The sequence below is a fragment of the Marmota monax genome, unplaced genomic scaffold, assembly GCF_021218885.2.
Source record: "Marmota monax isolate L192 unplaced genomic scaffold, Marmota_monax_Labrador192_F-V1.1 WCK01_AAM20220418_F8-fsc00042, whole genome shotgun sequence".
NCBI classification, from domain to species: Eukaryota; Metazoa; Chordata; class Mammalia; order Rodentia; family Sciuridae; genus Marmota; species Marmota monax.
This window is the reverse complement of record NW_026693008.1, coordinates 8,598,950-8,614,763: the sequence shown is the minus strand read 5'-3', so window position 1 is coordinate 8,614,763 and position 15,814 is coordinate 8,598,950. Positions and strand designations below refer to the sequence as shown.

The 15,814-nt window shown below is 50.5% G+C and overlaps 1 protein-coding gene across 5 annotated transcripts in view; it reads right to left on the bottom strand.

Moving 5' to 3' along the window:
- The window catches only part of Dnah1 (dynein axonemal heavy chain 1), a 70,833-nt gene that overhangs the window by 44,841 nt on the left and 10,178 nt on the right, over nucleotides 1–15,814 (bottom strand). For 4 of the 5 annotated variants that reach the window (XM_046452900.1, XM_046452903.1, XM_046452902.1 and 1 more), the window contains exons 7-17: nucleotides 14,881–15,013; nucleotides 12,354–12,515; nucleotides 11,331–11,583; nucleotides 7,030–7,187; nucleotides 5,940–6,151; nucleotides 4,981–5,279; nucleotides 3,806–3,956; nucleotides 2,553–2,746; nucleotides 2,218–2,443; nucleotides 1,570–1,689; nucleotides 1,011–1,093 (exon numbers count right to left, since the gene is read on the bottom strand). In XM_046452900.1, coding sequence (XP_046308856.1) covers nucleotides 1,011–1,093; nucleotides 1,570–1,689; nucleotides 2,218–2,443; nucleotides 2,553–2,746; nucleotides 3,806–3,956; nucleotides 4,981–5,279; nucleotides 5,940–6,151; nucleotides 7,030–7,187; nucleotides 11,331–11,583; nucleotides 12,354–12,515; nucleotides 14,881–15,013 — 1,991 coding nt within the window. The remainder of the gene's footprint in view (nucleotides 1–1,010; nucleotides 1,094–1,569; nucleotides 1,690–2,217; nucleotides 2,444–2,552; nucleotides 2,747–3,805; nucleotides 3,957–4,980; nucleotides 5,280–5,939; nucleotides 6,152–7,029; nucleotides 7,188–11,330; nucleotides 11,584–12,353; nucleotides 12,516–14,880; nucleotides 15,014–15,814) is intronic. The other variant, XM_058582108.1, reaches the window with a different exon arrangement.

Sequence of the window (15,814 nt, the reverse complement as noted above, 5' to 3'; positions counted from 1 at the left end):
GAGATACCACCTTCCATCAACAGGGAGGCCACCTCTGCCCTAACCTTTGGGAGCTGCGGTCGGCTTGCAGTGAGGTGCATACCCAATGTGCCCAGGAGGAAGCAGAAATGAGAAGAGAAATGCTAAGTTCCCTCTGAAGCCCCAGGGACGGTAGGGCCTCACCTCACATGAGGCAAAGCAACATTGGTGACAAACCAAGGCCACCAGGCCAGCTTCCTTCCTATCAGACCAATTCCCTCTGCTTAGCTAATGTAGGCCATCCATGGAACTTGGGAATTCCACCTGCCATAGCCATATGGATGGCAACCCTGAGGGGAGGCCCCTCTTGAGCACCTGCCAGGCTGGTGTCTTGGAGTTCCTGAGCAGGGCCCTGATGCTCTTGAAGCTCCCCAACTTGTCTGGGAGGCAGGGCTGGGGCAGGGGTTTCTAGTGGCCCAAAGACTGCCCACCAGGTGGGGCCTTGCCTTCTCTCAGTGCCCCTCAACCACAAAGCAGGGGTCTAGGTCCAGGTAACCATGTGTATCACATTGTTGACGGGACAGAGACTAGACTGAAGAAGCAGGTGGGCCCCTCCACCAAGAGGATTGTGCCCCAAATGATTTCTTTCTGCTCCATTGATTACCTGGCCCTGCCTGGTCCTGGCCCCTGTGTGGAGCCATGACCTCTTTCATCTTGGCAAGACATTTCTTTCTTTCTTTCTTTCTTTCTCTCTCTCTCTCTCTCTCTTTCTTTCTTTCTTTCGGACTGGGGATTTAACCGCTGAGCTATGTCCCCATCCCTTTTTAATTTTAATTTTGAGACAAGGTTTCCTTAAACTGCGGAGACTGGCCTTCAACTTGTGATCTTCCTCCCTCAGCCTCCCAAGTGGCTGCTATTCCAGGCCACTGCACCCAGCTTGGCAAGGCATTTTGATATGATTTCACAACCTGTAGCAGCTGGGACACATGAGAAACCCTGTAGCACCTCCTTCCCCATTCCCTGCGAGTGTGGGAGACAATGTTCCCACTCACTTGTCATTGAAGTCCTCTGTGCTGAGGTTGTAAAAGAATTCGTCCATGACCTCGTAGTCACTCATGACTTTGATAATCCGCTCCTACATGAATGGGGGTGATAAGAACTGTGCTAGGGAAAGGGTCTATTGGGACGGGGCTATCTGAAGTGACTGGGGACTAGGGAGGGACTGTTCCCTTCCAGAGAGGAGAGGCCTGGGTAGAAGGAGATGGACAGGGTGGAGAGACCAGCAGCAGGGCCAGGGCTCCAAGAACCATGACCACCTCATTTGTAGTTTCCAGGCCCCTGACCCATGCCTTCAGTCCTTGTGACCTCCCACACTGTATAGCTCCTCGTATCTGCCAATGCCCCCACAACCTCCTGAAGTCCACATGTCCTCCTGGTATCTACCTCACCTCCAGCCTCTCAACTCCCAATCTCCCAGCCCTGCCCCTGTCCCCAGTCCCTGAATATTAAGCCCAGTACCTCCAGCATCGAGTTCCCCAAGTGCCCACTAGACTTCCAGTCCTACCAGGCTCCTCCTGAACACCGGTCCCCAGTCCCATGTGCCCACCTTACCTCCAGCCCCACTTGTTTCTCGGGGATGCCCTTCATCCACTCTCGCAGCTCGGCCAGCTCCTCAATGCTGTTGGGCTTCTCGTAGATCTTGCGGCTAATAGCGCGGAATTCCTCGCAGATCTGACAGTGGGAAGAAGGCCGGGGAAGACTATGTGACCCTTGTTTGCCTTCTTTGGGGCCTGCTTCTCCTTCTATGGCCCCTTGTGGCTCCCAACAGGTAACCCTTCCACCCCCATCACTCTACAGTGCTTTCTATGAAAGACACTCCCTGGGTTGCTGAGGTCTCTCGAGAGGCAAGGGTATCTCTCAGTAGGCTTTATCCTCCCAGATTTTTCTGGTCCCACCAACACACTCAGGACTTCTGAGGCCTGCATTGGCATATCCTTAGCTCTGCAGAACCATCGATTCCAGGGTATGCTAAGTCAGGGCTTCCCAGGTCTCTGTGAGTCCAGGAAAGGAGAAAGCTACCTCCTACACCGGACAGCTCAAGATCAAGACAGGGGGACTTCCATTTCCTTCTCTTGGCCTAGGCCTCTGCAGATACCCCTGACCCTGCTTGGGGACATATTGCTAGCAGGAGTATATCAGCTACACAAGGATGCTTGTATTGAAGCTGTGGTCACTGGGGCAAGGCCGGTGGGCACCTACACTGTCCACCTCCTTGTGCAGGTTCTTGGCCAGGATGTCTAGCATGGAAGTGGCCAGGGCTTTGCGCTTCTTGGACAGGCTCTGCTTGACATTGTCCACGTTGATGTAGAAGGGCCCGATGATGATGCTGCTGGGCAGCGAGTTGTCCAGGATCTCTTTCTCCTTCAGGTGGGTCTTCACCACCTCCCGCACCTCATTTGCCGATGGACACTGGGTCTGGTAGGCCCTTAGGACAGGGTGCACAGGTGAGGGGCAGAGCAGAGTGAGCAAGGTGGGGGGGGATACACACGGACACACTCAGGCTTGAACACATACACGCAGAAGCACGCACGCACTTGAGGAAGACACTGATGTCGTTGTTGTTCAGCTCCAGGTACTTTCTGTACTCCTTGGCGTAGGCCTGCAGGGGGATCATGGCCTTGTGCAGAGCATTGGTGATGGTGGACCTGAGTTCCTCCACAAGTGGCTCATGAAGCCCCACGGACTCTAGCAGAGGGTCGCCGCTGATAAAGATGTCCTCCATCACCATCTAGGAGAAAAGGGGCCAGAAGGGGCAGAACTGGATGAGCTGTGGGGTAGGTGGGCAGAGGGACTGGAAATTCAGCTGTGCTCCCAGGGAGCTAGGCAAGCAGGGGCAGGGTGTGATCTCAAAACTGAGTGGGTGACAGTGCTCAAAGCATGGAGTGGCAAGTCCTACAGGGGGCTGAAGACCAATTCGAGGCCAGAAGCCACCATGAGGCCCACTGAGGGACAATATCCTCCTCTGCCTGGCCTCACTTAGCCCAGTTCCAAGGAAAAGAGCAGAAGGGGCGACCATGTTGCTGACTGACTGGCAGGGGAGATGAGAGGGGACTTGAGTTGCAGGGTTTTGGGGGTCTAGGGAGTGGGCTACGTGTAGCTGGGTACACTAGTCCCCTGTGTGGATGTTGGCCCTTGTTCACTCTCAGGATGAAGAGAGAGGCCAGTCCTAGTGGCTCTGGAGGCTGAGGCAGGAAGTTCATGAGTTCAAAGCCAGCCTCAGCAACTTAGTGAGGTCCTAAGCAACTTGACAAGACCCTGTCTCTAAATAAACATTTAAAAAGGACTGGGGATGTGGCTCAGTGGTTAAGTGCCCACTGTCCAAGTCCTCTGTCTCTGGGTGCCTCTGCAAAGATTGGTCCCTCCACCAAGTAGCCCCAACATAACCTGTTTCTTTTCACACCTCAGGTACAAAAAGAGAGAGAGAGAGAGAGAGAGGCCAGAAGCTGGGTGGGATCAAAGGAGTAGGACTCAGGGCTGTGGCAGTATTAGTCCTGCAAGTCCAGGATTCAAATTGCAGTTTTCACTCTTAGCAGCTCTGGGACAGAGGCTAAAAACGGAACTTCTCCAGGTTTACAAAGTGGAGATGTGAAGAGCTCACAATTCAGTTTATGGTGAGGATTAAAGAAGATATTTGAGAACTTCAGGGCCAAGCATACTGCCCGCCAATTGGGAGACCTGTTGTAGAACTTTAACAGCTCTGATATTGGTGGCAGCACCCTGCAGCTTGGAGAGCCACTAACAGATAGGGAAGCAGGTACCCAGGACCTGCCCAAGCTGCAATGTGTACCTTCTCCAACTGGGGCACAGAGTGGGTGGCCAGGATTCCCTTGTCAAAGAGATTGAGCAGAGATGTCTCAAACTGCTCCAGCGCTGTGCTGTAGTGCACCCCTGAGCTGTCCAGCACCAGGTCCACAATGAACAGGGGATTCTTCCGGGGCCTGAGAGGCAATGGTCAGGCTGATTATGCACAAGGGTCTGAGGAGCACTCCTTGCCCTTCCTTGGTCCCTCCACCCAGTTCTATGACTCTCGAGATTCTCCATGCATGTGACTGGCTTTCTCTTTCCTTCCAGAAACGTCCAAGTTACCAGAGAGAAAGATCCCGGCCAGTCAAGTTCCTCTGTAGTTACCTCGTGTCCAGAGATTCCCAGGCACCACAGAGAGGAAGAGTCATCTCCCTGTCCTGAGGTCCTCAGGGAAGATTGGCCTAAGCTCTCCCTGGAAGCCCACATTCTTGGCTTCAGATGTCCACGACCCACCGAAAGCCCCACGTCTGGATCCCAGCCGGAGCCCCTCTGACAGCTTCTGTCTCACTTAAATGAAATCCAGCCCCTGATTGTGACCCCAGGGAACCCTTCATGATCTGGAATGGTCTCTACAATCTCTCCCACTTCATCCTGAACCAGGCTTCTCTGCACCTCCCCACTCCAGTCACACTTCTGAGGCCTGCATTGGCATACCCTTCCTCCACTGTCCCAAGTCCTCTATCCCCTGGGTGCCTCTGCACAGGTTGGTCCCTCCACCTAGTAAGCCCCAACATAACCTGGTTCTTCTCACGCTCAGATGCCATCTTCTCTCTGGAGCCCTTGGCAAAGGCCCACCCCCAATTATCTATCCTAACCCCTAAGAAAATCACCCATTGTATTTTCTATTTAAGGGTTTTGTTGTTTGTCTTCCAGAGAGAAAAGAAACTGTATCTCTGGTTTCCATAGAAACTGTATCTCTGGTTTCATGGAAAGCACTCAAAGAACACTTCTCAACTGAGTAACTCAAAGATGGAGTGAATGAGGGTCACCCAAATGCAATCCAGGGCTTGTGGGGCATTGCCTGGTAGCTTAGGGGACACAGCCCTCCTCAGAGACCCACCATCCACAGGATGCTGCTTAGCATCTTGGTCCTGGCTGCATGGACCAAGCCACTAGGGCCTGGCAAGGAATAGCTGCCTCTGCCCAGCAGGGCCCCACCTGTAGGGGCTGTTTATGAGGTCCTCCCCCCAGACCATGTCATCGGTGCAGTCAAGCACACTGCAGCAGGCATCGCTGATGAACTGTGAGAAGCTGGTCAGTGAGTCTTGCACCAGGAAGCGCAGCGTGTCCTGAAGCATGTACTTGATCAACTCCATCAGCTTGCGCAGCTTCGATATGAGGTACACCTCCCAGTTGGTCTCATAGAGGTTGTACCAGCCCTTGCTCATATCACGTAGGCTGCTGCGCATGGCTACCTTCAGCGTGCTGACCCAGCTGTCCTTGAGGAACATCTGCACCTGGAGTGGTCACGGAAGTCATTACAAAGCCCACCCCAGGGACCCACCGTCCACAGCTGCCGTGCTACAGGACTTTACACACTTGGATTTTGAGGTGGCCTCAGGATTCATCTGAGGGATGTCTCCCACCCCCAACTTACTGCCAAAGTGACTAAAACACAAACCCTGCCAACCCATCTCTTCACATGCCCCCCAGGGCCCAGGGCTGCTCAGTGGGGAAGGAGGGAGAGAGGGAAAGATACAGATCAGGGCTTTCCCTCCAGCCATGAAGACAGAGACAAGGGAGGAGTGCATCTTGCACACACGTAGGTATATATACCTACATACACGCAGAGTGACCTTAATGGAGTGGAGGGAGGCTGCCTTCTGCCTCCCTCACATCTGATCCTCAGGTGGACCCAGAAGTGGGGTTTTCCAAGACAAGGGACCTGCCCCATGGCAACCAGGCCTGGCATAAAGTGATTAGGAAGGGAGCCAGACTCTCCTTTTCTTTTCAAGACAAGTCACACACCTGGCCCCACTGCAGGCCCCCAAAAGACCTTGGAAGAGGCCATGGCCTTATCTCAAGTGACTTACTAAGCCTGAGCTTCCCAGGGATTCTGATGTGTTGGCTCCCAGGGCCTGACTGTGCCCGCCCACCATGCCCAGCTACCCAGGCACCTGGGAGACAGTCTGAGACTGGATCTGCTCGAACTCCTCCAGGCGGCTGTACTTGGAGAGGTTGGAGTGGAACAGCGACATGGCGGTCACCTTGTTACACTCAGCCCGCACCTTGCTCAGGGCTGTGATGACTTCGGACCGTGTGAGCAGGGACACAAAGGTGAAGTCCTCCTTCTGCTCCCGGAAGGGGTACTTGGGGACACTCACCAGGCCTGCAGGGGTGGGAGCCTGAGGTCAGCATTAGACCTGCCTAGGACATACCAGGGATAAGGACACATCCACGGGGTGCTTGGTGGAGAGACAGGGCTCTTATCTCCTCCCCCAAAACAGAGAGCCACATTCCTAGAGCCCCTCTTTTCCCAGAGCTTGCTGGAGTGGCCCCAACACCCTCAGTGAGTTGCCTGCGCTGGGAAAAAGATAAACTCCAGGCCTCCCTAGTCATAGTCCCTTTTAAGAATTGGGCGGCAACTGTGGTCTCTCTCCCTATCTTCTCCCACCCATGCTACACACAACCTGAGGCCTGCCTAGAGCTTGCCCTAGAACCCCAAGGAAGGATGATGTGGGCACCAGGGCCCCTCAGAGCCTACCCTGCTGTCTACACCCCAGCCTGCGTCCTGGGCCCAGGGTGTAGGAAAGCCAGGTCCAGGAAATGGAGTTAGCAGGGCACTCAAAGCAGAGATTTCTTAGGGGACCTGACATCTTTCTCTGAGACTCAGTGTGCCATGCATTCATGGGGCTGCAGTGATGCCAGGCTTACCCTTGCTACTGGAGGAAGAAAGGGCTTGGTGACCTCGAGGCCTGACCATCAGAGCCCTGGGCATCGACTTCTGAATGATGGCTTTCCTGGTACACATTTACCCTGTGGCTTCTGCATTACTCAGACATATATATTTTAAAAAAGAGTCCTCCTCCCTCTCCCCTGACCAGAGCTCTTCAGACAGCCGACACAAGGGTATGAATGCTGGGGACAAGGTGGTGCAAGGGAGGGTCAGGCTCATGGGGCTCACAGCAGCAGGACAAGTGATCCTAGAGGGAGTGACGGAAGGGGGCCCTGACCAGCTGGATGGCCTCAGGGTCTAACAACCCTCACCTTGCTCTGGCACCGTCTCCTCCTCCTTCTCAGGCAGAGTCACATAGGAGAACGTGTCAGGTTTGGAGGAGACAATTTGGTCAAAGTTGATCTTGTTCATGCTGCGTTCATAGTCCAGGCTCACTTCTCGGGTGAGATTGCTGAGGTGCTCGAGGACCCTGTCCACAGTGAGGGAGTTGAGGGTTATCAGGGCCTCCACACATCCAGTCAACCCCGCGCTGTGGGCCAGCTGCCATGCGGGCTCTGTTCTGGCATAGACTTGGGACATCAGCTTGAAGCTTCCTCTCCGGATACATGGGCATACTGCCACCTGTCCCTGAGCCAGTAACCTCCTTGCCCCTTGTTCCCTGCTGCTTTTATAACCCCCCTCATATCAGTCCCTGAGTCTGTGCATTTGGCTTCCAGCTTCTCGATGTTGTCCCAGGGCCAGGTCCCCTGTTCCCACCTCCACCCACTCCAATCCACTCCCTGAAAAACTCAAATCTGATCTCATCTTTCTGCTTAAAACCCATCTATGCTTTTCTTAGCTCCTAAGGTACAGACCAATCTCTTTATGAAGATCTAAGAGGTCCTTCTATTGGCCCCTTTCTACTCTCCTAGACCAGGCTCCCCAATCTCATCCCGTTCCCACCACAGGAAGCCCCTCTGAGTCTGTGGAGACTCCAGGCCCTTGCTCACCTCAGAGCCTTTGCATATACTGTTTCAGCTGGTGGCCACACTCTTGTCCACTCAGCCCCTACTTAAGCCTGACTAGCCTGGGATTTCTGTCCCGGGCCAATCTCATTTCCTGAGGAAGAAGGCAGGCCCTAGGTATGATCCCAAAGTGCTCCCCATCCCCATCATCCCAATACTCCTCACACTATGTTCAGTGGCTGTGCCCCTCTGGACCAGTGAGTACCAGGTAGGGAGGGACAGTGCAGGGAGGCTAGGGTCCAGCTCATGGTCATTTCTGCTGTGCTGTGCAGAAGGCCTGGCATTTATTTACAGGGCGCCCAGAACACAGACGTTGAACACACATACAAAGAATTAAAGGAATGAAGCTGGGTGTGGTGGCGCATGCCTGTGATCCCAGTGGCTTGGGAGGCTGAGGTAGGAGGGTCTTGAGTTCAAAACCAGCCTCAGCAACTTAGTGAGGGCCTGAGCAACTTGGTTAGACCCTGTCTCAAAAAATTAAAAGGACTGGGGATGTGGCTCAGTAATCATCCAGTGCCTCTGGGTTCAATACCTGGTACCCCAAAATAAATAAATAAATAAATTTTTAAAAATGCTGCTGGGACAACTGGTCAATCATTTGGAAAAATAAAAACTTAGATCCACATTATATATAAGGATGAATCAAGAAAATCTATGCAAAAAACTGAAACCATACATGTACGAGAAGAAAACCTTACTATAAGGCAAGACTTTCCGACTTGACTCAAATTTCAGATGAAGTTAAAGATAAGATTAATAAAATTGCCTTACTATTTTATTATGTGGCAAAAATCACCATAGAAAGGTCAAAATACAACTGAAATACCAGGAGATATTGATGACATATATCACAGATAAAGAGCCAATATCCCTAATATACAAACAACTCTTAAAACTGGAAAGAAAAATCCTAAACTGAGAAACAAAACAAACAAACAAACAAAAAGCAAAGATAAATAGGTAAGTCACAAAAAGATTATCTTTAATATTATGAAAAGATGGAGAAGATATTCAGTTTCACTTATAATAAGACAAAATAAAAGCCAGACCGAGATACCATTTCTTCCTTACCTTCCAGAGTGGCCAAAAATTAGATAGTATTAAATATACTCTGGGAAAGGTTTCAGAGAAGCAGGCATGCTCATACATTGCTGGTGGACGTTCAAAATGGTAAAAGGAAAATTTGGAATACCTAAAAAAACTACATATGGCTGGGTGCAGTGGTGCACACTTGTAATCTCAACAGCTCTGGAGGCTGAGGCAGGAAAATCTCAAGTTCAAAGCAGCCTCAGCAACTTAGCAAGGCCCTAAGCAACTTAGCAAAATAAAATAAAAAATAAAATGTGGCTCAGTGGCTAAGCACCCCTGGGTTCAATCCCTGGCACCAATCAATAAATGAACAAAACTGATATATGTACTTATCTAGCAATTCTACTTCTAAAAATTTACCCCAAAGCTATACCTCCATCATTTTGAAATAAAAATGTACAAGTTTTTGGAATTACAAGATAATACCATATCTGGGAGAATGGCTGAATATATTATGGTACATCCTCACAATGGATTACTATGCAGTTATAAAAAGGGATGCAAAAAATCTCAATGAACTGATATGGATTGATTTCAGGTACACTGTAAGTGAAAAAAGCAAAATGCAAAAGCTTTCTAAAGTGTGTTACATGTATATATACCTAGGATACTTTATTTATGTAATAAGATAAACCAGAAATTGGTGATACTGTATACCTACAGGCATGATGGGAGAATGACAGATCTCTGAATAAGTCTTTTTTTTTTTTTTTTTTTGGTAATGGGAATTGAACATGGGGGTACTTAACCACTGAGCCACATCCCCAGCCCTTTTTTTATGATATTTTATTTTGAGACAGTGTCTTGCTGAGTTGCTCAGGGTCTCGCTAAGTTGTTGAGGCTGGCTTTGAACTTGAGATCCTCCTGTCTCAGCCTCCTGAGCCACTGGTATTACAGGGATGCACCATTGCTGAGTAAGTCTTTTTGAGTAATAAATATTGTGAGTAGTATACATATACAGAAAGAGAATATTACAGAGTAGTGTGTATATATATAATGTACATATAAAATATGTATACATATTTAACACATATTATATATTTAATATGTTTATAAATGTGTGTATATGTAATAAATGAACCAAGATGCAGTTCAAAAAATAAAGTGGGCACCTCACTGAAAGATGTAGGAAGAAAGAAATCAAGTAACTTCCAAATGTAGTATTTGGACTATAAGCCCCAGACTAAAGAGAAAAAGGATGCTAACTAAAGACACCAAAAAGTCTACTAAAAGGTATGGATTAGCGATTTGACACTACATTCTGTGTATTCTAGTGTTAGAGTCTGTAAACAAGTCAAAATAACACCTGGCATTTTGCCAGGGGAATGTTAGAGTTCGTAAACAAGTCTGGATGGTGCCTGGCAAAATGCCAGAGGGAGTGGTTTGAGAAGTAACAAAAGCGAGCCATTAAGTGTGGAGATTCCTGATTGGTTGACTGCTGTATCTAGTTTATGTTAATTAGATAAGCTGTGTGGAATGTATAAATACTGCTCCTGTCCTGCAATAAATGGCTCCCACTCCTGCTGTATCAACATACACAAGTTATTCGTCACCCCCCGGCTATTTTGCTGCAGCCGGCCTGTGGCATTCTAGGACTAAACAAATAGGTCAATGTACATTAAGTAATGGGAGCCAGTTTTCTTCTAGAGGATGGAATTAACAAATACATAAAAGCGAGAATGAGCCCTGTGGTGTTAGAGTCAGTTTGAAGGTATCAGCAGGAACTCGTGGGTATTTAACAGATAGATCAATATATACAGAAAAAGGTATGTGTGGAGGTTATATATAATGCAATGAAGTAATATTTTATATCTCTATTATTTCCCAAATCTGTCTGCTCTAAGAACCTTGAAGCAATGATTTCCCAGAAGGAACAAATACATCTAATGCCCAAATCTTGGCCTCTAAATTCCCCACTAAAAGGAATCAGAGTCCTTGGAGAAAAATTTTATTTGACGGCTGGATCTGGGAAAGTATAAGCCTGGAACTTCTCAATGTACCAGAAAGTAAAGACATGCACACATTATGATGGAAAGATGTCAAAAACACAGAGGTAACTTGAAGAAGCTCCTCCTGGCCAACTTTGAGCACTGAAATTTAAAAAATGATAGTAATGCTTCATACCCTTTTCACTAAAGTAAGAATCCATGACTCTTCTTTTTTGGGGGGTGGGTGGGTACCAGGGATTGAACCCAAGAGTGCTTAACCACGGAGCCACATCCCCAGCCCTTTTTTTATTTTTATTTTGAGACAGAATCTCACTAAGTTTCTTAGGGCCCCACTAAATTGCTATCCTCCTGCCTGAGCCACTGGGATTATAGGCGTTCACCATCATGCCTGGCTCGGTGAGTTCATCCTGATAATGAGGGATGTGGAGATGAACATCTGGGGGCCCAACAAGTCCACAGTACAATGGGCAAGACAGCCCCACACAGATGAACCCCAAGGGAGCTCTACCTGCCTGGTAGTGCTACTTCCCCATGGAAAGACCCCCAGGAGGTGACGGTGCAGGGACTCACACGGAACCTTTGCGCATCCGGGGTGTGCTCATGGCCCACTGCTTGATCTTATTCAGGCTCTGCTCATTGATGAGCCGCTCGCCCTCGGTGGGCATGCAGTCCACATACAGGTTGTACAGCAGCAGCGCCTCTGTGTTCTTGCGCAGAGCATTGGCCTGGACCACACGCTGCGTGAACACGTGAGGGTCCTCAGCACAGAAGAGAAGCTGGATCCGTGGCACCCAGTATTGACAGATCAGAAGGGGTGGCCTGCCTGGGGGGTTAGGTAGGAGGGAGAAGGGGGCATATAGTCAGGCCCTCTGGGTCAGGCACAGGGTTCTAGACAGCTGTGTCACTGACCTGCAGTGGCCCTGAGTACAGTGTTTCCCTTCTCTGATCTCCTGTTGAATATGCAAAATGAGTATGATAACACTCCTTGCCCTGCCTATTCTACATGGTGTCATGGATGAACGTGAAAGTGCTTTGAAGACTACAAAGATCTGTGCTCATAATCCCAGCGGCTTGGGAGGCTGAGGCAGGAGGATCGTGAGTTCAAAGCCAGCCTCAGCAATAGGCAGGTGCTAAGCAACTCAGTGAGACCCTGTCTCTGAATAATATACAAAATAGGGCTGGAGAAGGGGCTCAGTGGTTGAGTGCCCCTGAGTTCAACCCTGGTACCCATCCTCCCGAAAAAAGAGCTATGCTCAGACAAGGAGTTGTACAAGGGTGGCCATTTGGGGCTGAACACCACACCCAGGGCCAATATCACTCATTTGATGGCCTCAGGCTTTCAACATTGTGCTACATGAAGCATTGTCAGCTGCTCAGAGTTGACATACCAAATAATGGCCATTTGCCTTCCTGGAGTCTCTGAGACACGGGTCTGCTGGTTCTTACTGATCAGGGTCCAGACAGCCATAGATCAAATCGAGCAAGGCAGAATTCAGATCTGAGCTGGTGGTACCCTTGGAAGGATTGGCCTCAGTCACAGCGTGGGCTTGGCCTGAGCTGGGGGTCAGCCTGGGGCAGAGGCTGAGCTCATACCTCTGGAAGTGACCCCTCCATTCACTATGGGCTTCCCCATCTCGTCCCGCACGAGGCCTCTCTGATCCGTCTTGTGCACCAGGTACAGCTTCGTCTCCTCGTCATAGTCCAGAACACCAACCTCACACCATTTGTAGACCAGTTCCAGACTCTTGGGGTCCTCTGAAACAGGAAGGGACACCCCACCAGTGATTCCTGCCAGGAATGCGGGGAATGGGTCTCAGAGGTCACTAGACTGGCCTCTCTCCCACCAGAACATCCTGTCTAGCTGCAGCAGAGTTATGATCCCTCTTCCTTCCATCTGAGTTGGCCTCTTTGGAACCCCTGGGCCACAGGAGGATCTGAAAGGATGAAGCCTCTCTGCATGACCCCCACCGGGGCAGAGACAGACACAGGACGAAGGGCCTGGCCACGAGGCAGGAAAGCCCCAGGCACACAAGAAACTTGTTGAGGGCCTGTTGTGGAGGCCATCGTAAATGAGCTGGACCTCTTCAAAGTGACCAAGGCCAGTGTGAAGCCCTCCCCGGAGGCTGCCCTTGCTATTGAGCCACAGGATAAGAGACCACTGCCCTGCAATGGGCTGTAAGTGGTCCTTGGGGCCTGTTTAGTCAGGAGGGGCCTCCTACCTACTCCTCAGGCTAAGCTCCTTTGCCCTCTTCTCCAGCTCACCTCCTGCCACTGCCCACCCCCCGCTTCACTCTAGCCACACTTGATGTCTGCCTGTCCCTGTGATTTTACAGCTTGTTCTTTCTTCAGGGCCTTTGCATTGACTGTGTCATCTGCCTGGTGGCCTCATTACTGGTTTGTTCCCATTGGCTTCTCCTTGGAGAGGCATCTCTGCCTAAAATAACACCTCTGCCCCAAGCACTGTCCTGGATGGTGGTCAGCCTCCTCACTCTAGTTTCAGCTCCCTAAGGGCAGAAGTGGACCCGGATCTAGAATGGAAACTGGTGCATAGTAGGTGCTCAATAAACTGTGAAAGAAGGAAGATGCACACACACTTGCTACTTAGTAGAGGATGCTTTATCATATAGTGGCATAAAACAAACTGATGCATTCTACAGACTACTGTTGAGGAAGGAGGGGCTGGAATTCCAAGGAAAGTGGTTCTCACCTGTTGATGCCAGAGGGGTGCGGGAGGCCGTTGTTGTATACCTCCTTGGCTTTGCTTTGGTTTTGCTTTTCCCCTCCCTTCCTAGTAAGTTTTCTTTTTGAAAATGCTGACCTTGTCTTGGCTCAACTTAAAGGAAAAAATGTCACAAGCAGCCCCCCCGAGGAAAATGAGAAGGCTCTGACAGAAAACTGTTCTGTTCTCTGCCAGCCCCTCCTTGCCCCCATGCTCTGGCTACCTTGAGAAGAGGGGAGGCTGGCACTCCATGCCCTTGAGGTTAATGCAGCCTTGGTTTTATCACCGGGAATTGGAGATCTGGGAACCATTGAGTTCAAATATTTTTGTAATTAAGTTCAAAGTGAAGGGAATACTCTGGGCCTCTTATCTGGTTCAGAGAAATTGATTCCAGCATTGAAGTGTTTTTGAATGAAACAAATTTGCAGCCTGCTCAGTGGACTCACTGCAGGCCTCCTGGAGGCTGTGCAGTCTTAAAAAACCAATTAACGCTCTTAGTCCTGCCCCTGACCTAGAGCCTGCCTGCCTGAGCCCACTTCCCACTCCATGGAATCATGTCCTTACAAGAGGCAGGGTGCAGAGCCACCTTCTACCCTGCATGGAGAAATGGTCACTTCCAACCTCCAAATTTAGGACACCAGACTTGCTAGGAAGCCTGCACAGAGACCCAGCCTTACAGGCCTAGATGGCGGCCATGGCTACTCACCCTGTTCCTGACAGCAGGCAACTAGGAAGAGCCTCCATGGCCACCAGGACAGACTGAGGCCAAAGGAGGAGCCAGAGGCACTCTGGGCAGACACAGGTGAGGCCGAGGCACCGCAAATCTGTGTCGCATCCAATGAGTAGGTGTGATAGTGGTTATAAATGGGTGACTACCAGTGTATATATGAGTGTCATAGTGTGTGTGTATGAGGGTGTGGAATATGTCCAAGTGTGATCATAAATGTAGTGGTGAAGTGTGCTACAGCTCAGAGTTTCAGCTCCCTGCTTTCCTGTGACACTCTGGCTACTGTGAGAAGGCTTTTACAGAGGTAAAAGTTGAGAGGCCATTGTTATGAGCGGAATGATGGTGATTTCTGGATGGTGGGATGGAAGGGTCCAGCCGGGGACCTTATGCATTTACCTTTAACATTTCCAATGAGCATGTATATTTTTATTACCAACATATCAAAACGTCTTTATTTGTTTAGCACTAGACATATCCAAACTGTCCTGTTCCCAGTCCTCCTGACCATGTCCACCCTGATCCCTGCATTTCTTGCCTTGGTGTGGCCAGCTCCTTGGCCTGTATCTCAGCCTCAGATGACCCCTTAGCCCCCATGGCTGCCAGGGGAGCCCAGGAGTTCTTGACAGGACTGCTGCTGGGACAAGATGGTACCCCACCCCGGCTGGCCTGCTCACCATGTCCCAGGAAGTCGTCAGTGGGCAGGAGGGCTTTCCCAGGAACTGGTTTCCTGGTGTTTGACCGTGGCTCCAAGCCCATATTGATCCACTCTTGGGGAGTGTGACAGTCAAATTCCTCATTGTCAAACACCTGGGAGAAAGCAGGCAAAGGTCGGGAGGAAGTGGCTCCCCTAGAGGCCGGGGCGAACTGAGCATGCCAGAGAACAGGGCTGCCTCAGTAGCCTGCTCCCCAGATGAAGGAGCTGCAGGTGTCTGGGAGGGCAGAGCCCTTCCTCTACTTCTCCCAGGGGCACACAGGGTCTGAAGGAGAGGGAAACCCTGGATCCTTATCCAGAAAAGCCACCTAAGGCTCAAGCAGAGGGCTTCTGGGGACTCAGGGCAAGATGTCGACGCTCTCCCCCACTCCCCTGGAACATCCAGCTCAGGCCCAAGAGAACAGAGAGCTCTTGGGTTTCTTGAGCACCCCACAGGAAGGCGGTTGTCCATCACTGGAAGGATCATGTGCATCTAGATCCAGAGTCTCCAGAGACACTCAGGACACAGAGAGGAAGGGGAAGGAGCCAAAGCCAGGGCCAGGTTGTGCAATCTCTTTTTCCTCCTCTGACTCTGTTTTCCCATTTGTATCCCAAGGGGCAGTACTGACACCCTCCTCCATCTCTGGTCTCCACAGGGTGGGGGGACACACAGGCTGCCCAGGCTCCCTGGGAAGAAGCAGAGAATCTGCCTCCCAGGGATCACGGGAGCCCTTCCTACTCCAACCTAGGATGACTAAGGCACCTGGGGTGGGTTATGGTTATTCAGTTGCTATGATTGGACATGTAAGTATCTGTGGTTGGAGTGGGGCTCTCCTTTGGGGTCTGACTCCTGAGCTTCAGCCAGGGTCCCGCACTCCCATCCCATCTCCATTGGCAATCCACAGAAGCCTGGCTTA